A 17,499-nucleotide genomic window follows, 5' to 3' on the forward strand; every position below is an offset into this window, starting at 1 on the left:
GTGTAGAACAGAGAAGTTCCTAGGAAATGTAATGAGATAATGTACAAGATGTACTATACTCCTATATTAATGTATGCAATCAGAGACCTGGACGTTGACAGCAAGAAATGAAAGTAAAATTCAGGCCAGTGAAATGAAGTTCCTAAGGAGTATGGTAGGGGAGACAAGGAGAGACAGAGTAAGAAATGTTGAGGTTAGAAAAGCTGAGTGATAGGATGGAGAAGCATAACTTGAGATGGTTTGGACATGTTATGAGGATGGGGGAGGGAAGGATACCAAAACAAGTGTTGGAAGTTAAGATGGAAGGAAAGAGAGCAAGGAGGAGGCTCAGAGCAACCTGGATGGACTCTGTCAAGAACAGTGTAAGGAAAAGAAGATTGGACCAGAATAAAATTAAAGAGGAGTGGTGGAAGGACAGGCAACATGGAGAAGTGCCATCAACACACTGACCTGGCAGGAGCTGGACAAGGAAGAATAAAAATGATGATTAAGATCTCACATGCATGTAGAAAACCAAAAAATATCTATCAGCTTACAGAACTGTATACAGTCAACAGGGCTCAAACACTTAAAAACTGTATTTTGTTGGTGAGAATTAAATAATATGTTAATTTGGGTTCTTTAAACCAGGTAGTTTACATGGCAACAAAAGTATTCCTAGAGAATAATGCTTTTAATAAGATCTTTTATACAACTTAAAGATAGCCTACAGTTTTTTAGATGTTCCCTAGCAGATTTTGGCACCATACTACAAATTCCAAACAGCTGACTTGATTTCAGATGTCTGATCTAGACTTATTTTTCTCAAAAATTGTTGAATTGTACTACAACCACTTTACAATGTACCAACGAACTGCAACAACATCAGCCCTTCTAAATGATTCTTTGAAGATTCACTGTGAGCTATTCCACTGGTTTTCCATCTCAGCAATCTTAAAGATGGGGCCAAAGTACTCCACACTTTACGGTATCTTATATGTTTCAATACGGCTATAGTTTGAGAAGTAGCCAGTATTATATGAATCGCAGAAAGACAAATGTTTGCGTATCATGTTGGTTCGTTCAGAGCAATAATTCCTGTTGATATTATATAGTCTTCTTCCTTGCCTTTTCTGATAACAACTCTATGTGAAGGGATGTATTACTACTGCATGCTTCTGTGTTGAGCATGATCATAATTTTTTTTAGGGCCAAATTTTAAAAGAAACATATCACTCTTCTATGGGTCTGGTTGACGACATCTCATTCTCAGGCCGTCCGTACCTACGTCTCTTTTTCCGTAAATATTCTCAAGGGTATGAGAGTGCTGCTGGATCATTCCATAAGTATTGGAAGTTTTAGATAAAAGTAGTTTACAACAAAGTTTACCATGGTATAAGATTGAATGTTCCATTTCCACAGCCATCAAGCAGCAAAACAGAGAACTCTAGCAAAGACTATTTTAAAATAATTTTTTGGGACCTCACCAAAATGTACCAAGAAGGTCCTTTTGCACAAACATGTACAGGGCATGGAGAGTCATAGATTTTTCCACCCATCAACAGTATGATTACCACAAGTGAGATTAAATCAGTAACCTTAGGATAGAATGCAGACATGCTACCAAGGATATACTGTGGCAGCTACTCATATAACAATCATAAATCAACATTCTGGCTGTGTTACTGTAATTGCAACAGTACTGCACACACTGATTTTCTTGTACAGGAAATTCTTGATTACCCAGGTGTGGATTATGCATACATAGTTTGGCGATTAAAAAAAAAAAAAGCCTGAAGTACTGTATTCTGTTATAATTAGAACAAACATTTTAGTTTAGAATGCACTATTGTGAATGTGACTCACGTTTTATCGTCAGAAGATTCTTATGAAATATTGTCCGCTGTTTCCCATTTTATCTTCAGGTGAATGCTGTGACTCTAACCTCATAAAACGCCTGTGGCTGATTTCCTGTCTGTATCTTTGCCAAACCATTTCTCTAGGAGCTAATTTCTTATGCCCCTAAAACCAAAAGAAAAAGATTTACATTTTCTTCTGGGATAGTTTCCTTCAAAATTCTTGCTTCGAGTTGATATGATGTGAAAGCATACTCTTAAACATCGCCAGGAGGAATGCACTGTTGATTGTACTTTTTTAGCCACTGCTGACAAACAGAAACAAAACAAATTGGATGATTATTTCCAAAGGTCATTTTATTATTTACTATTATTGCAGCCAAACACTACCATTCTTTACTGTATTCGCTCAAAGACTTTGTACAATTTTTGCACTTGTCAAGATGATATTTTTAGCATTTTCTTAGGCATAGTTTTCACACAGTTTTCAGTGTTGGTGGAAGTAGGGATTTTCGCAGAATTTATGGTGAAATCTGTGGACAGCTAGACGTGTGATGGCACTTCTTAATTTCTGGTTAGGACCCACCCAACTTCTATCTATCATGGCATCTGATGCATAGAACTCTTCAAAAATTTTGGCTCTTTTTGCTTCGATTTGTCGGATGTGTTCTGTCATCTGCGGTGTAGAAGGTAGTGGCATTTTATTTTACGTTCTCAATAAAGAAGGTTTCCTTTGCTAGCTCATAGGCAAATCGTGAAGGTGCTGATTTTGATATGCCCAAGGTTAGTTTTAGATAACTTGTTTTGATTGAGCCTATTGCTGTGAGTTCTGATATTTTAAGGTGTTCCCATATTACTCCAATGCCGTATGTAACTATTGGCATTATTTTTGCCCAGAATAATTCCACTGCTGTTGTTAGAGAAAGTTTTAGTAGATCTATTGTACTATATATTCATCGTATAGCAGCAGCTGTTCTCTCTTGAACATGGATTTTGATGGATAGTCCGGTCGCCTGTAAAGTGATCCTTAGATAACAAAAATATCTGACTCTTTCCAATTCCTCTCCGTGCAGGATTATCATGTCTTCCTCTGCCATTCTTCCTTCCTTCCTGTAGATCATCATGACAGTTCTGCTTCTTATGATTTTGTAGTAGTTTTCTTTTAGCCAATCCTCTAGCTGTTCTACTGTTATCTGTAAATCTTCTCTCTTACCTGACCATGTCATCGGTGTATAATATTAACGTAACATTTGATCTTTCTGTTATGTTGATTACATCAGCTGTTGTAATGTTGAATAGTGCTGGACTCATTGGATCACCCTGTAATACTCCATTTGTTTGTACTATCAGGCTTGACATGCATATTTCATCATTTATTACTATTGTGCTTTAGGTTACGATTTTCCTAATGATTTGTTCTATTTCAATTTTCATGTTTTTGTCTGGTTTTAAATGTCATTTTGTAAATAAGCTGCCAGTTTCCAGCGAGTTACACATAAGTAAATGTGATATTAGCATGTTTCCTAAATACTCTGTTTCTGGTAAGAAAACAAGTATTTTGGATTATCAGTGTTTTGCGGTTATCCGCACGGTCTCAGGCCGGCATTAACCCAGATAATCAAGAGTTTGCATTATATGTCAAGAGTTTGCTGTATATGTTTTGTGTGGTATTTAAATCGTTTATAGGACATCAAGAGTAATCTTTCTGAAAACTGTATAACTCTTGAATGTATAATACTGCAGAAAACAGATGTAAAAAATTAATTAGAATAATTTTTCTCTCTGGTAGTGGTGCAAGAGGACATTTTTTATGGTAGTGGTTTAATGTCGCTCAAACATATCGAAGGTTTTCGGCGAAGCAAGGATGGGAAAGGGCTAGGATTGGGAACGAAGCATCCATGGCCTTAATTAAGGAACAGCCCCAGCATCTGCCTGGTGTGAAAACAGGAAACTATGGAAAACCCTCTTCAGAACTGCTGACTGTGGGATTCAAACTCGCCATCTTCTGAATGCAAGCTCACAGCTACACGAATGCAACTGCACGGCCAACTTGCTTGGAGGGCGGGGGGGGGGAACAACTCACCAAGAACTGACTGGTTTTCTGCAATAGGTAAACAATAATGGCCCAGTACTAAGAGTAAAAGAAAAAATAGCTTCATTATGAACAAGCAATATTTACCAGGGCCATCATTTATTTCTTTATCCTAGAATATTCTTTTTATCATACTCTTAAGCCTCATTCACAATGCAAACGTAACCGTAAACTTAACGACGTAACGCAACCGTAAAATTAACGTAAAATTTGTGGTATTCACAATGGACGAACGTAACATTAACGTAAAGAGTACACAGCAGCCAATCAAAACACTGCCATGTCATTTAGCACGGAAGTCGGGTTTTGGGCTATCTCGCAGTTTTATCATTTCAACACCTCGATGGAATCAAACAACGTGGTAGCGGAATTCATATTACTTCAAACATCTATTGCTTTGCTCCTGGGAGCTGTGTAGGCCTACGGTACCTGAAAAGGCGACCTAAACAACGGTGCAGAAAATGGGTTCATCCCTTGAATCAAAGAAGGTTATCTCAGGGCGATTTCGGTAATCTACTGTAAGAAATGACCCTCATCAGTTCATTTCGGACATGCGGATGAAACCTGAACTGTTTGCCTTTCTTACGATTCACTTCCCCTTTGCTAATAAAAAGAAATGTGAGGTCTCTTTTACCGACATCTATGACCCTATCTATCACACCCTGATGAGATGTTTGGATCTATTTGTTTGGATGATATCGTTTTCGTAAAGTAGTCCGTCATAATGTTAAGAAATATACAGGGACACTGTTTTATTTATGACAGGGATTGTCTCGTCCGTTTGCCAGCGTTGCGAGCTTGTCTCCCCCCATTTACCGTCAGATTTCATTGCTACAAGATATTTATTTCCACCTATTATTTTTCGGTACAGCGTATTTGTAATTATTTTTCCTTCTATCATACATACACACAAACATTATTTTGAAAGAGAAGTACAAGTGTTTCGTCGAAAGAAGTCATTATATCGTGCACAACACACAATGTTTTACCTCTGCTCTGAATGGCTGGTTCTTAACGTTAACGTAAAATTAACCGCAAGAGCTTGGAGTTTGCAATCCCTTAATTTTACGGACTCTCAGTTAAGTTTATGTCGGCGCATTGTGAATGGTTCCATTAGATAAGATGGCCGCTAACTTCTAAGTTAACGTTAATTTTAAGTTTACGTTACGTTACATTTGCATTGTGAATGGGGCTTTAGTTATTTATGCCTTTGATATACATTTCAGGACATTAGTTTTGACAGACTAAAATATTCCAGAGAAATATTTACAACAATTAGAATTATTTAATTTTTGGTTAGACTCCAACCAAGGTTTTTTTGTGATCAGTAGTAATATCTGTTTTTCTCTTTACTCAGACATAATGCCTCCCTCAACATGCACATCTAGTGATATATCCAGTTTAAAGGACCCCATGAAACTCAAATTATGATCTATTATATTAAATCTGGTGTAAGGCCTGGAGCTACAGACAATACCAAACATCTTCCCTTAATACAATACTCTTTCCTTCACCCTTCACATTTCTGGGCTGATCCGAGTGACTTGACAATGATATGTGATGAAAGTTGGAATATGTTTCAATGAATAAATATATTGAATACTAACTGAACAAACTATTATTACACCATAAGAATGATTCTGGTAAAGTGGTTGCATGCACCAACATTCACATTCAAAATGCAGTACAATTAGAATATTTTACAACTAACATTTAGTCGATGTGTAATAGAAAATAGCCGTCAGATAGGAACAATAATCTGCAGTACGCTCGAGTGTATATTAACATCTGGTAAAATTCCTTCACAATTATATTTCAGAACAACAAAGCTGGTGAATAACACTCTTTCAAATGTTTTCTATTGATTAAAATCTAACAATTCTTTATCATTATGTCTTTAAAATGGTAATGCCCACCAAACATCACATTCAAAGTTGTAAACAGAAACATCAGTCTATTCGGAAAGTCATTTGCTACACAAATGTTAGACAGTAGTCTCTGATGATCTAATCATCTAGAATACAAGCCTTTTAATAACTAGATGTATTTCATGATCTAGTATTCTATGTATATCACTTACACAATATTACAAGTCATAAAAGTGTTACCACAAGATGTACCAACAATTGCCTCTAACATCTAATTAAGAACTCTTTGGTCCGAAAGTATATAAATATATATATCCCTGACACCATTAAGGTCGTATGCACGACAGGTAAGGAAAATGTTATGTTGCTGCAGAGTTTCTAAATTCAAACAAATCTTCAAATTTTTTTTTTTAGTAAAACAAAAATTCTCTTCAATGAAAATTTCTTATGAACTCATCAATTTAGAATAAAAATAACATTAGGTCTCTTAGATTAAACACTCTGTCAAACAGTGAAATGAAGGCTGAGAATGTATCTAATAAGGTAAGATTCTCACTAAGATAATTTCAAAATGTTGTTGCCATGTAATATATTCTGAATTCAGATCATGAAGAAAACCAAGCCACATCTGGATGAGGCCATAAAACAAAAAAGTGCACTGAGTAGCACTGATGATGATGATGATGATTATGCATGTCCAACCCTTGTGCCGTTGCTATACTGAGTCGGATATGAAGCAAGATGAATCTTCGTACCAAATTTTTATGACCAGATCCCCTTCCTGACATCATCCTCATCAGAGGAGTTACTGAGACGAAATGAATGACATGATATATAATAGTGATGATTATGATGATGATACAAGAAAAATAACCAAACTAGAAATAAAGTAAATACCAACAGTGTATGACACAGAATCATACAACAAAGAAATATTTCCTGATCTATTACGATTCTTCTGAATGGAGGTTTTGTTTAATAAAACCAGCTGGCTCTCAAACCTCTTACCAATACAGATGTTCAATATTAGCAAAAACATGTCAAACCCCTAGGTTACAATACCTTTTTAACGAGAGGAATATCTTTCCCTGACCCTCAACATTTAAACAAAATAAATAGAAACTGTTGTCACATACAAAACATGAACATATGAGAAACTATAAGCTTCTTCCATTTCAACAACCATTAAGCATTCTCTTAGTGTTTCCTAGTATGGCTTCATTCTTCTTCTGCTGTTTTTTTTTCAACAGTCTGGTGAGTCACATGTGTGATCTATGTCACACATGTGGACCTGGCCCAGTTTTATGGCTGGATGTCCTTGATGTCAACCGTATGTGGAGGGATGTATTCACTATTGCATGTTTCTGTGGTAGTTGAAAGTGTGGTGTGGTATGTAAATGAAGAAGTGGTTAAGACTAACAGAGAGACCCAGTCTCCCTGCCAGACGAATTAACCAAACAACCAAATGCCTCAGTGTTAACCATTCAGCCTACGAGCCAGACTTCCTATTTTATATCAATTATTTCACTATAAAAAAGTGAAATTAGGTAAATATCTCCTTTGTTTATTCTCTCTTGTTCTCTCATGTTATTGGGATTTAAAAAATGATGTTTTTATATCGTACTGACATGGACAGGTCTTAACAATGACAATGGGATAGGACAGGACTAAGGCTGGGAAGGAAGTGACCTTGCTTTTTTTTTTTTTTGCTTTACATCACACCGACACAAGTAGGTCTTTTGGCAACGATGGGACAGAAAAGGCCTAGGAATGGGAAGAAAGCAGCCGTGGCCTTAACTGAGGTACAGCCCCAGCGTTTGCCTGGTGTGAAAATGGGAAACCACACAAAACCACCTTCAGGGCTGCTGACAGTGAGGTTCGAACTCACTATCTCCTCTGTCAGCAGCCCTGAAGATGGTTTCTCATTTTCATATTAGGCAATTGTTGGAGATGTATTTTAATATAGGTCATGACCACTACCTTCCCATTCTTGTTTTCCTTTACCCCACCATTACCAAAAGCTTTAAGACACTATTGCAACAGGAAACTATTTTTTCTTCCTTCTTTCAAATGGAAGTATTATCTGTGGAAGGGAGCCGGCCAACTCGCTCGGTGACCTTGTCCTTAATTAAGGTACAGCCTTAACATATGCCTAGTGTGAAAATGGGAAACTATGGAAAAACACATTCAGAAGTGCTAACAGTGGGGTTCAAAATAACCACCCCCTGTTGCATGACCCAAACTATGCCGCCAACTCACTTGGTATATTAGAATTTTAATCCACAAACAGGTTTGTTGTAGCTGTCGATATCATTCTTACCCCAAACCTAAGTAATCAGGGCCTGGATGTCTTAAGGTTAAATATATCAATTTGTCTCTTTCACAGTTAATAACTAACCCCATGGCACTACAACCCTGAAGGGCCTTGGCCTACCAAGCGACCGATGCTCAGCCCGAAGGCATGCAGATTATGAGGTGTCGTGTGGACAGTACGACGTATCCTCTCTGCTATTATTCTTAGCTTTCTAGACCAGGGCTGCTATCTCATCATCAGATAACTCCTCAATTCTAATCACGCAGGCTGAGTGGACCTCGAACCAGCCCACAGATCCAGGTAAAAATTCCTGACCTGGCCAGGAATCGAACCTGGGGCCTCCAGGTAAGAGGATGGCACACTACTCCTACACCACGGAGCTGGTTCCCTTCCACAGATAATACTTCCATTTAAAAGAAGGAAGAAAAAATAGTTTACTGTTGCAATAGCGTCTTAAAGCTTTTGGTAATGGTGGGGAAAGGAATACAAGAATAGGAAGGTAGTGGTCATGACCTATATTAAAATACAGCCCCAACATTTGCCTAATATGAAAATGAGATACCATCTTCAGGGTTGCAGACAGAAGAGCTTGAACCCACCATTTATCAAATGCAAGCTTACAACTTCATGATTTGTAACCATGCAACCAACTTGCTTGATGTAAAATTTTCTGTCTTTTCTTATGTACTCTACTTATCCCAGCCAATGCACTTCTCCTATTACGAATAACACCAGGTCTTAAATAAGATTTCGACTAACATTTCCTCTCAAAATTAGCAGATCACCCAATCACTCTCTTATTCTTCATATATTAAAATATGTAGAATACAGGGTAGTCATTGGGGTGTGCAGGATGGGCTTGTGCACACGTTTAGTAACTTTAAACATAAACAACAAATACAACTTAGTTCAATATGAAACTGACTAATGAACTGCTTATTATTAATTAGCAGTAAGAGCGACCTTGGCTCCCTTTTCCTACCGGCAGCACCAGGCACAGAGCAGAAACTAACAGAGTCGGCAGGCAACTATATCATTACAGATTACAGCAATGTATGTCGTGGAATTTTCATCCTCTTTCTAATAACATTTCCTGCAACTGGACTGGCAGCATTGCATTATGGGGTGATTAGACCAAAAAGTATTAAATAGGTTTGACTGAACGTGAAAACACACTAATGAAAAGTCCTGGCAATGCCTGCGATGTTGACGATAAGATCGTTTAAACCAATGACAAATAATTACACTTTAGAATAGTATAATTCTCTCCCCTGCAATGTCCTGAAGTGGCATTTGTTCTGTACCATGCTGCTCTGATTATAAGCATCATATTTGCCTGTGAAAGAGTATGCAGGAGGAGGAGCACACACTGCACCAAGATCACATTTACATACATTTTACCAACAGTACAGAGCAACCAAACACTTTGAATGATGAAGGTACATTGTTCTGTTTTCAGCAAAATATTAAACCTTTTTCTTTGGGAGTGAAAGATTTGTAACCTATCAAGTGTTTCAAATCAAATGTAGCTCATAACACATGAATGTTTTACTTGTGGGTCTTCAAGTAAACTGTAAAAAATCAATAGTACCAGTAATACATAAAAACATGAATTTTTATGTATGTGTTTAAGCAGACTATTAAAATAATCAAATGTAGTGCATAAAAAAAGAAATATATTTTTGTATGTGTGTTTAGGCAGACTACCGACAATAATTGTTTTCTCACCTTGGTTATTGTGTGGAGCTCCAGCTAAAAATAATGAATTAAGATTTCATTATATATCATATGGAACGCTAGGTTGGATCAAATGTATTTCGTGTATCAAGCCTGTCCTAGTGTCTTAATATCAATTACGAGACTGAACTATCTAAGAGTCAATCATACAGGAGGCGCAAAGAGGACATTTCCAAATATTTCTGTATGAGGAAAAAAATAAAAAATAAAACCTGTAGTTTTCTTTTTAACTAAATATTCACAAAGAACAGGTTAGGCAGAATTTTGCACAATTTTAAACATTCAACAATAGATAGAGTGTAAAATTATCTAAAAAGTGAACTTTGTATGCCCAAACCCTATGCTTTCTACATACAGAACTTGTATCTATTGGAAATGGAGAGGAGTTTTAAAAATAAACATATACATCTTTGATGATCTAAACAGGTCTCCATCTTGCAATCCCAAACAATGTCAACAAGCTGAAAGTTGTCCAAACATTACAACAAGAAGTAAAAATTTATTATTACTACGTTAGATCTCTAATATGTTTAGATTCAGCATAACCTTTCTCAGAAGAGGATAACTACTTTCTAGCTATCTCTCAGACAACTGCACACCGTGAGTTCAAGATGAAATGTTCAAGTAGGAAGTAACTTAAGCCTATAACAATAGTTTAGCAAACCCTGCAGCAACATTACGCATACAATTGTATACTGTTCTTAAGTCCAGTTAATAAACAATAGAAACTAGTACAATGAGATTTTCTGCAACAAAACATGCACTGAACACATTGCAGCCTCTTCATTCATTAAAAATTAAAAAAAATACCTTTGCAATATCTATACTAAAAAATCACAGAAAAACAGATCACTCACTTGAACAAAAATGCAAACCATTTTAAAAACAATTCTTGTCATTAACAACCAATAATATAAATGGATTATGCAGAAAATGCATAGCACTAGTTTGAACATACTGAAACAAAAGTGAGAATGAAATGTTACAATGCAGTTAGTCCAAAAGACAAGGCATAGTAAAAACCCTGAACCACAATTATGTGTGGGGAAAAAAGTTATCTCCAAATGTTTATCAAAGTTTATGAAAGGTGAGAGCCATAGGGATAAGTACATCATTCAAAGAGAATTAAAGCTACAAGCAAGATCTCAGGTTCAGATGAATGGCTCCTCACGTTCCTCTAACCAAGCGGTAAGGCACAAGGCCACAGATAATTCTACCAATTTATCAAACTTCTCACTTCAAGAGCAGGAAAGAAAAGATTCAGTCTTTGTCTTCCTACGTGCGTATCATATGCCATCCTATGATGTGATTCCCCTGGCTCTCCTAACAATAACAGTAGCCACAGTCTTCACCTAAAGTTTCCACTCAAATCTTGCAACAAGCTCAGGGAAAACCATGGTAACCACAATACCACTGAAGATCCCAGTCACAAGAGCAGCAGCACCAAACATTCCTGCTGTAGCTGCATGCTGTGGCTCCACTGACCTGCAGAAATAAAAGAATAGTCTCATTCCTTCTAATGATGACCACAAATAGACTGTAAACATTTTACTTACAACAGGCATGCTGAACACATAGGTGATTTTAAAAATTCCTGACTAACACAAGTTTCTAATTTGTAATATGGAAAGGGAGTTAATATTAGTATTATTTGTCTGACCAGTCAGTACTGCTAGCAAGTGAGCGTGCTGATGTTTATTTACATATGTAGTGCAGGTGGAGGTATGACATGTGAAGCAAGGGAACCATTATGTACACTCACTTTAAAGCACTATTAGATAACGGATGGGTTTCAAATGGAATCACAAAGAGAGGACACTGCTGCTTCTTAAATCAACACACTCCACAATGTGTCGACTCTGTTAGTGTTAATGTCATCTTTCAGCTATTAGTGGAACTGTGTGAACGGGGAGTATTATAACATAAAATGAGAATATTATTTGCAATGAAACATTAAATGCTGTTTGGGATTATCATCATAACTGCAATTTATGCGAATGGATACTACCAAACTAGTTACCAGTACTGGAAGGCAATCTTATTTACATTCATAATAAGCACACTGTATTCTCTCTTCTACCAGTGTTTGGTGTGCACAGTAAACTAAGCATTAACATGTATAGTGGGCTCCTTATAGGGTTGCCAACTATCCTGTATTCCCAGCAAATCCTGTATTTTGGCTTTGTTTTATTGAAAATCCTGGGTCCCATATTTTCCAAGGCATATTTCCAGAATTCCACTTAAGTATAAAAACTGTTTTAAACATTTATATTTTGATGGTATATTCTGGTGATAATGGTATTTAGTTGGTATGCTGGTAGTAGTAATTGTTTTGATGACGTCACATCCCACACGCCAGGCATATTGGTTCACCAATAAGCTCCAGTTCTGTACTGACTTCCAGCTTCATTCACGCACACACTTGTAAGATGCTATTGTGTGGACCACCTGTCATGCTATTTTTAAGAAGTGAAAGATACTGTGTTACGTTGTTAAACATGAGGGATGACTGTGGTGAAGAAGACAGGAACTAGTCAACACTAACACCAAGGAAGAATTTAAAAAATTCTGTATCTTGGACTATTTGGAAGGAGTCATATTCCTGGACAAAAAAGAAGGCACTCCTGCAAGAAAGATTTCCGTAGAGCACATGGTGGCAATAGGGACTGTTTAGATTTGAAAATACTTGGTAAAGTTAATATTGATTATAATCAATGTAGTCAGTGTTTATGTTTGTATTCATTATGTAAATAATACAAAAAATGCTGTAGTGATTAGTCAATTTCTGTACTGGTAGGTCACAGAGAAAAGGAACAAGAATTCATGCAGGCATACAAGATCTCCCCAGCTTTTTCAGCAATACGTCACCTCAGAAAGATTTAGGCAAGGCAACTGTAGGAGAACTTGCATTTGCATTTCACAATTCTAAACCTCTCTGCTGTCTATATGGAGAGAGGGAATATGACGCGGTTGAGGGTTATTCGTCTCTTGGATGTGGATGTTAAGCCTTGAACAGGCCCTTGGTGCTAATAGTCACTTCTTGTGATACAAAGAATATTTTTATGAAACCTTTTTCAAGGAAGAGATATCAGATCCGCCTGAGTTTCGTTAAAAAGGGCTACTGTAGTTTTAAAGTTGTATGGTCATTTCTGCAAAAAGAAGGTACACATTTAAATCATTTTTTGAATATGTTGATGTGGAATGGAGCAAAATTCACAGGCACGTTCCTATGAGGTGACTATCACTACTGTTGACAGGATAATTAAAAATTGGGAACCAGGTAACTTTATGGAACTCTACTCATCTTTGCTCGAGTATTTGAATTGAAACTTCAAGTTTGATGAAAATGTCTGAATAGAATCGTGGTCACCACTTACTTTACCATCTGATATTAAAATTATTTTCAAAGTTTTACAGAGTTTCTGCAAATAGATATTAATGATGATGACTTATATGAGGTATTCTGCAATTCAAATTATGTACTTAGATATTCTACAGAAGTAAATGCATATAAAAAAATAGGTTAATGTTTTCCCTACTTTAAAAAAATAGAAATGTGTGTATGTACGCAATATGTTGATGGCCACTGGGTTTGTAATTAGTCTGCTTGTTTCAAATGCAGGGACAGACAGATTTTTTCCACTGATGAATAACAAATGGACTGACGAAAAAAAAAAAAAAATAATATATAGATCTAATTAAAGCGGAGATTCACATAAATGTAAAATTTTATTACAGTTGCAGAGAGCTTTTCACTTTTGTGAAGTCATACAAAGGCACAATCTGTTGATAAGTACTGCTTACCAGCAAATTTGAGCAACTGAAAGCAGTTTGAACTTTGCTTTATGGATGTTTATGTATTTAAGGAATGAATAATTTTTAAAATAAAAAATGGCGTATGACTTTTAGTGCCGAGTGTGTTCAAGGACATGTTCGACTCACCAGGAGCAGGTCTTATTTCATTTGACACCCTTAGGCGACCTGCATGTTGTGATGAGGATGAAATGACGATGAAGACGACACATGCACCCAGCCCACGTGCCAGAAAAGTTAGCCAATGATCGTTAAAATTTCTGACCCTGCCCGGAATCGAACCTGGAAACCCTGTGACCAAAAACTAGCATGCTAACCATTTAGCCATGGAGCTAGATTTTTTTTAATAATATGAATTAGTAAATAAAGTGATTATTCTTTATGCTGCACTAGAGCTAAATCTTGGATCCTTTATCTTTTCCATTCATCCCATAATTCAGTCTCAGTTGTACCCATTTATTCTTTCAAGAGATGGCAATCCTAGCCCCTTCAGAAATGACATCTTTGGAAAATCTCAAGAACTTAACCTTACTGCATAGATTTAAGTTATAACATCATGTTAGTCATTCTCATTAACAATATTTCATACTACCAAACACTTAAAAAGGCCAAAAGAAGGAAATAATACACACGTGTACCATATATTTCATGTTAGATTTCTGTGCTTCACCATGTACGTGATACTGTACTGCACATCAAGCTAGTTGGGAGTGACAAGGCTTCATACAGACTGACCCCAGTTTTTGGAGCCAACATTCTCAATTTTGAGCTTCAGTCGTGCACATCCCCACAACTGGCAATTGTTAGAAAGCTACAAATCCAGAATACACACTGCATGCTACTATGCTGCCGATACTAATATTTATTTATTTATTTACTTACAGAGTTTACGCCCACATTGGAGCACTTAAATCAGACTACAACAAATTTGTCTTCCTTTTCTTCTCCCAAAAAGTCTTGAGTCTGGTTGACCTGGCTGCCCTCTCCGCATCCGTTATAACATATTGTTTCCTCGGTACAGTGGTCAGAGGAAGCCTGATGCATTTATTCTTCAAAATACTTTTCTCGCCTCTGTTTTCTATGGTTTGCATGGTAATATTCAACTCCTCCAAATCACTTTGAACTTCTTTAAACCAATTGTTTTTTGATTTACTATTCCAAAAGTAATTATATAATTGTTTTAAAACTCTGTTATCACTTAGTCGAAATATATGACAAAAAAGGCAATTCTTCTTTTTCTCATCGTGTCTGTGATGGACTCACTTTCCCGATAGATAACCTCATTCGGCAACAATCTCCACTGTCCAGCCACCTGATGTTTCTTGTTTATGATCGTCCTGAGTATCCTTCGATCAACTCGTTGTAAGCGTTCTGTTGATCTAGTACTGAGTTTGAATAATGTTTCACAAGCATAAGTTGCTTCCGGTTTAATACCAGAGTTTAATGCTTAAATTTAGCATTAATCGAAAGACATTTCTTTTTGTATGTAGGCCAAGTTATCCATTGTGCCTGCTTCAGTTTATATATTCTGCTCTCTATTGATGGTTTTTCATTGCAATTCCAAGTGAGATTTTCACCCAAATATTTAAATGTACTTACAATTTCAATTCGTTTATTATTATTATTTAATAGCTCTGAATTTAAAGTTCTGAAAGTACGCATTATTTTTGTTTTATCATACGAAATTTGCAATCCAACTTTTTTCACTACATTTGCAAGTTCTTCCAATTGAACTTTAGCCTCTTCGAAACCATTTGCCAGTATCGCAAGATCATCCGCGAATGCCAAGCAAATTAGTTTGATATTTTTTCCAATTTTGACTTTTGGAGGATATACCTTAGTCCACTCTCGCATGACCTTTTCCAATACACAATTGAACAATAATGGCAAAAGTCCATCTCCCTGGCGGAGGCCTGTTGTAATTGCAAATGATTTAGATAACTCATTTCTGAATCTAACTTTAGACTGAGTATTCTTAAGAGTCATACCAATCACGCTAATAAGTTTGGAATGTAGACCAAATTCCTGAAGGACATTCAACAATGATTCACGATGTATACTATCATACGCCTTTTGAAAATCAACAAACGTAATAACTAAATTTTTGTTTCTAGATCTATGATGTTTCATAATCCATTTTAAACTGATGATTTGGTCAGGGCAGCTTCTTCCTGGATGAAATCCACCTTGATATTCCCCTAGTTCACAGTCAAGATGTCCCTGTATTCTGTTATAGATAATCTTAGATAAAATCTTATATGTAATATCCAATAATGATACTCCCCGATAATTATTTGGATCAGATCTATCGCTATCGGCAATGGTTGAATTATTGCCATATTCCACTCTTCAGGCATTGTAGGAGTATTCCAAATATCTATATGATGTTTATGTAGATTCTGAACGGTTTGGTCATTAGCATTCTTCCATACCTCTGCGACAATTTGGTTCTCTCCCGGTGCTTTATAATTTTTAAGGGAATCAATTGCTGCTCGTACTTCATTATAAACGGGCGGTGTAACCTTTTCTAAAGGTATCCTATTTTTTGGATGTGTGTCATATTGCAGATATTCTGAAGGTTCCTCACTGTTAAGTAAGTTCTCAAAGTATCTAGCTAAAATTTCCGCATTATCTTGATTAGTATGTGCCTGTTTTCCATTAGTATCTCTCATTAGGAGTGTTGGGGGAGTATAATTAGTTTGGTATTGCCAAAATGTTTCATAGTAATCTCTTGTCTTATGTTGAGTAAATGCTTCGTCAATAGAGTGTAACATCTCCGTGTGATAATTTCTCTTAACCCTTCAGATGATTTTAGCCGTATGTCGTCTAGCAGTAACAAGTTTTTCGCGTGACTGTTCTGTTTTCCGTTGTTGATCAATCAACCATGCCTTGTGTCGGTGTTGAATCCCTGTATCGCACTCCTCATTCCACCAAGCATGTTTTTTCCTCTTTTTAACGGGAGCGTTTTCCTCAGCAATGGTTTTTAGCTTGTTAATTACCGTTCCCAAATCATCACTTAGATAGGTTTTAGATTGTTCATAATATAATTTATTATTAATGAGATAGCTAGGGTCATATGTTTTCTTCCTATTACATTTGGAGAGAATGCGTTTCTTTTTTGGAGTTAATTTTATTTTAATTTTGGACAAATAATGATCTGAATCTATGTCAACTCCACGGAGGACCCTCAAATTGTAAATTTCCTTTTGATAGTTCTTATCCATAGCTACATGATCAATTTGGAACTCCCCTAATTTAACATTAGGGCACTTCCAAGTCATCAGTTTATGTGGTTGTCGTTTGAATCGTGTGGTTTCCAAAAGTAGCCCATGATCAATACAAAGATCGATCAATCTCTGACCATTCCTGTTAGTTAGATGATGAGCTGGCCACTTACCTACAACATTACGAAACGTTTTCTCACGGCCTATCTTAGCATTGAAATCGCCAAGCATGATTTTAATATGGTTATCAGAAATGGATGATAATAGTTGGTCTAGTTCTTCCCAAAATTTGTCTGTGTCTACCCTGTTGGTCCTGTTTTTTTCATTCGTTGGAGCATGGACGTTTGTCAATGTGTACGTTTTATTCTCTACTTTGATTGTCATCAATGCCGTTCGGGGGGAGGTGGAAGAAAAATCTTCAATTGAATCTAAGATACTAGTATGAACCAAAAAGCCGACTCCAAACTGAGGAACACTCTTTAGTACTCTTTAACCTGAGGGACCCTTGTATAGGCGATATCCCCCTGACTCAAGGGGGTCTTGATCCGTATTACGCAATTCTTGAAGAGCAGTTATCAGTATCTTATGTTGATCTAAGACGTCTGTGAGATGTTTT

The 17,499-nt window shown here is 36.6% G+C and overlaps 1 protein-coding gene across 3 annotated transcripts in view; it reads right to left on the bottom strand.

Annotated features, from left to right (window-relative positions):
* Positions 1-5,527: 5,527 nt before the first annotated feature.
* Positions 5,528-17,499, bottom strand: part of Ent2 (Equilibrative nucleoside transporter 2) — a 380,023-nt gene continuing 368,051 nt past the window's right edge. For all 3 annotated transcript variants that reach the window (XM_068228631.1, XM_068228632.1, XM_067151422.2), the window contains one exon: positions 5,528-11,331. In XM_068228631.1, the coding sequence (XP_068084732.1) occupies positions 11,199-11,331 (133 nt within the window). In that variant the 3' untranslated portion in view covers positions 5,528-11,198. The remainder of the gene's footprint in view (positions 11,332-17,499) is intronic.

This window comes from Anabrus simplex, chromosome 7 (assembly GCF_040414725.1).
Source record: "Anabrus simplex isolate iqAnaSimp1 chromosome 7, ASM4041472v1, whole genome shotgun sequence".
Taxonomy (NCBI): domain Eukaryota; kingdom Metazoa; phylum Arthropoda; class Insecta; order Orthoptera; family Tettigoniidae; genus Anabrus; species Anabrus simplex.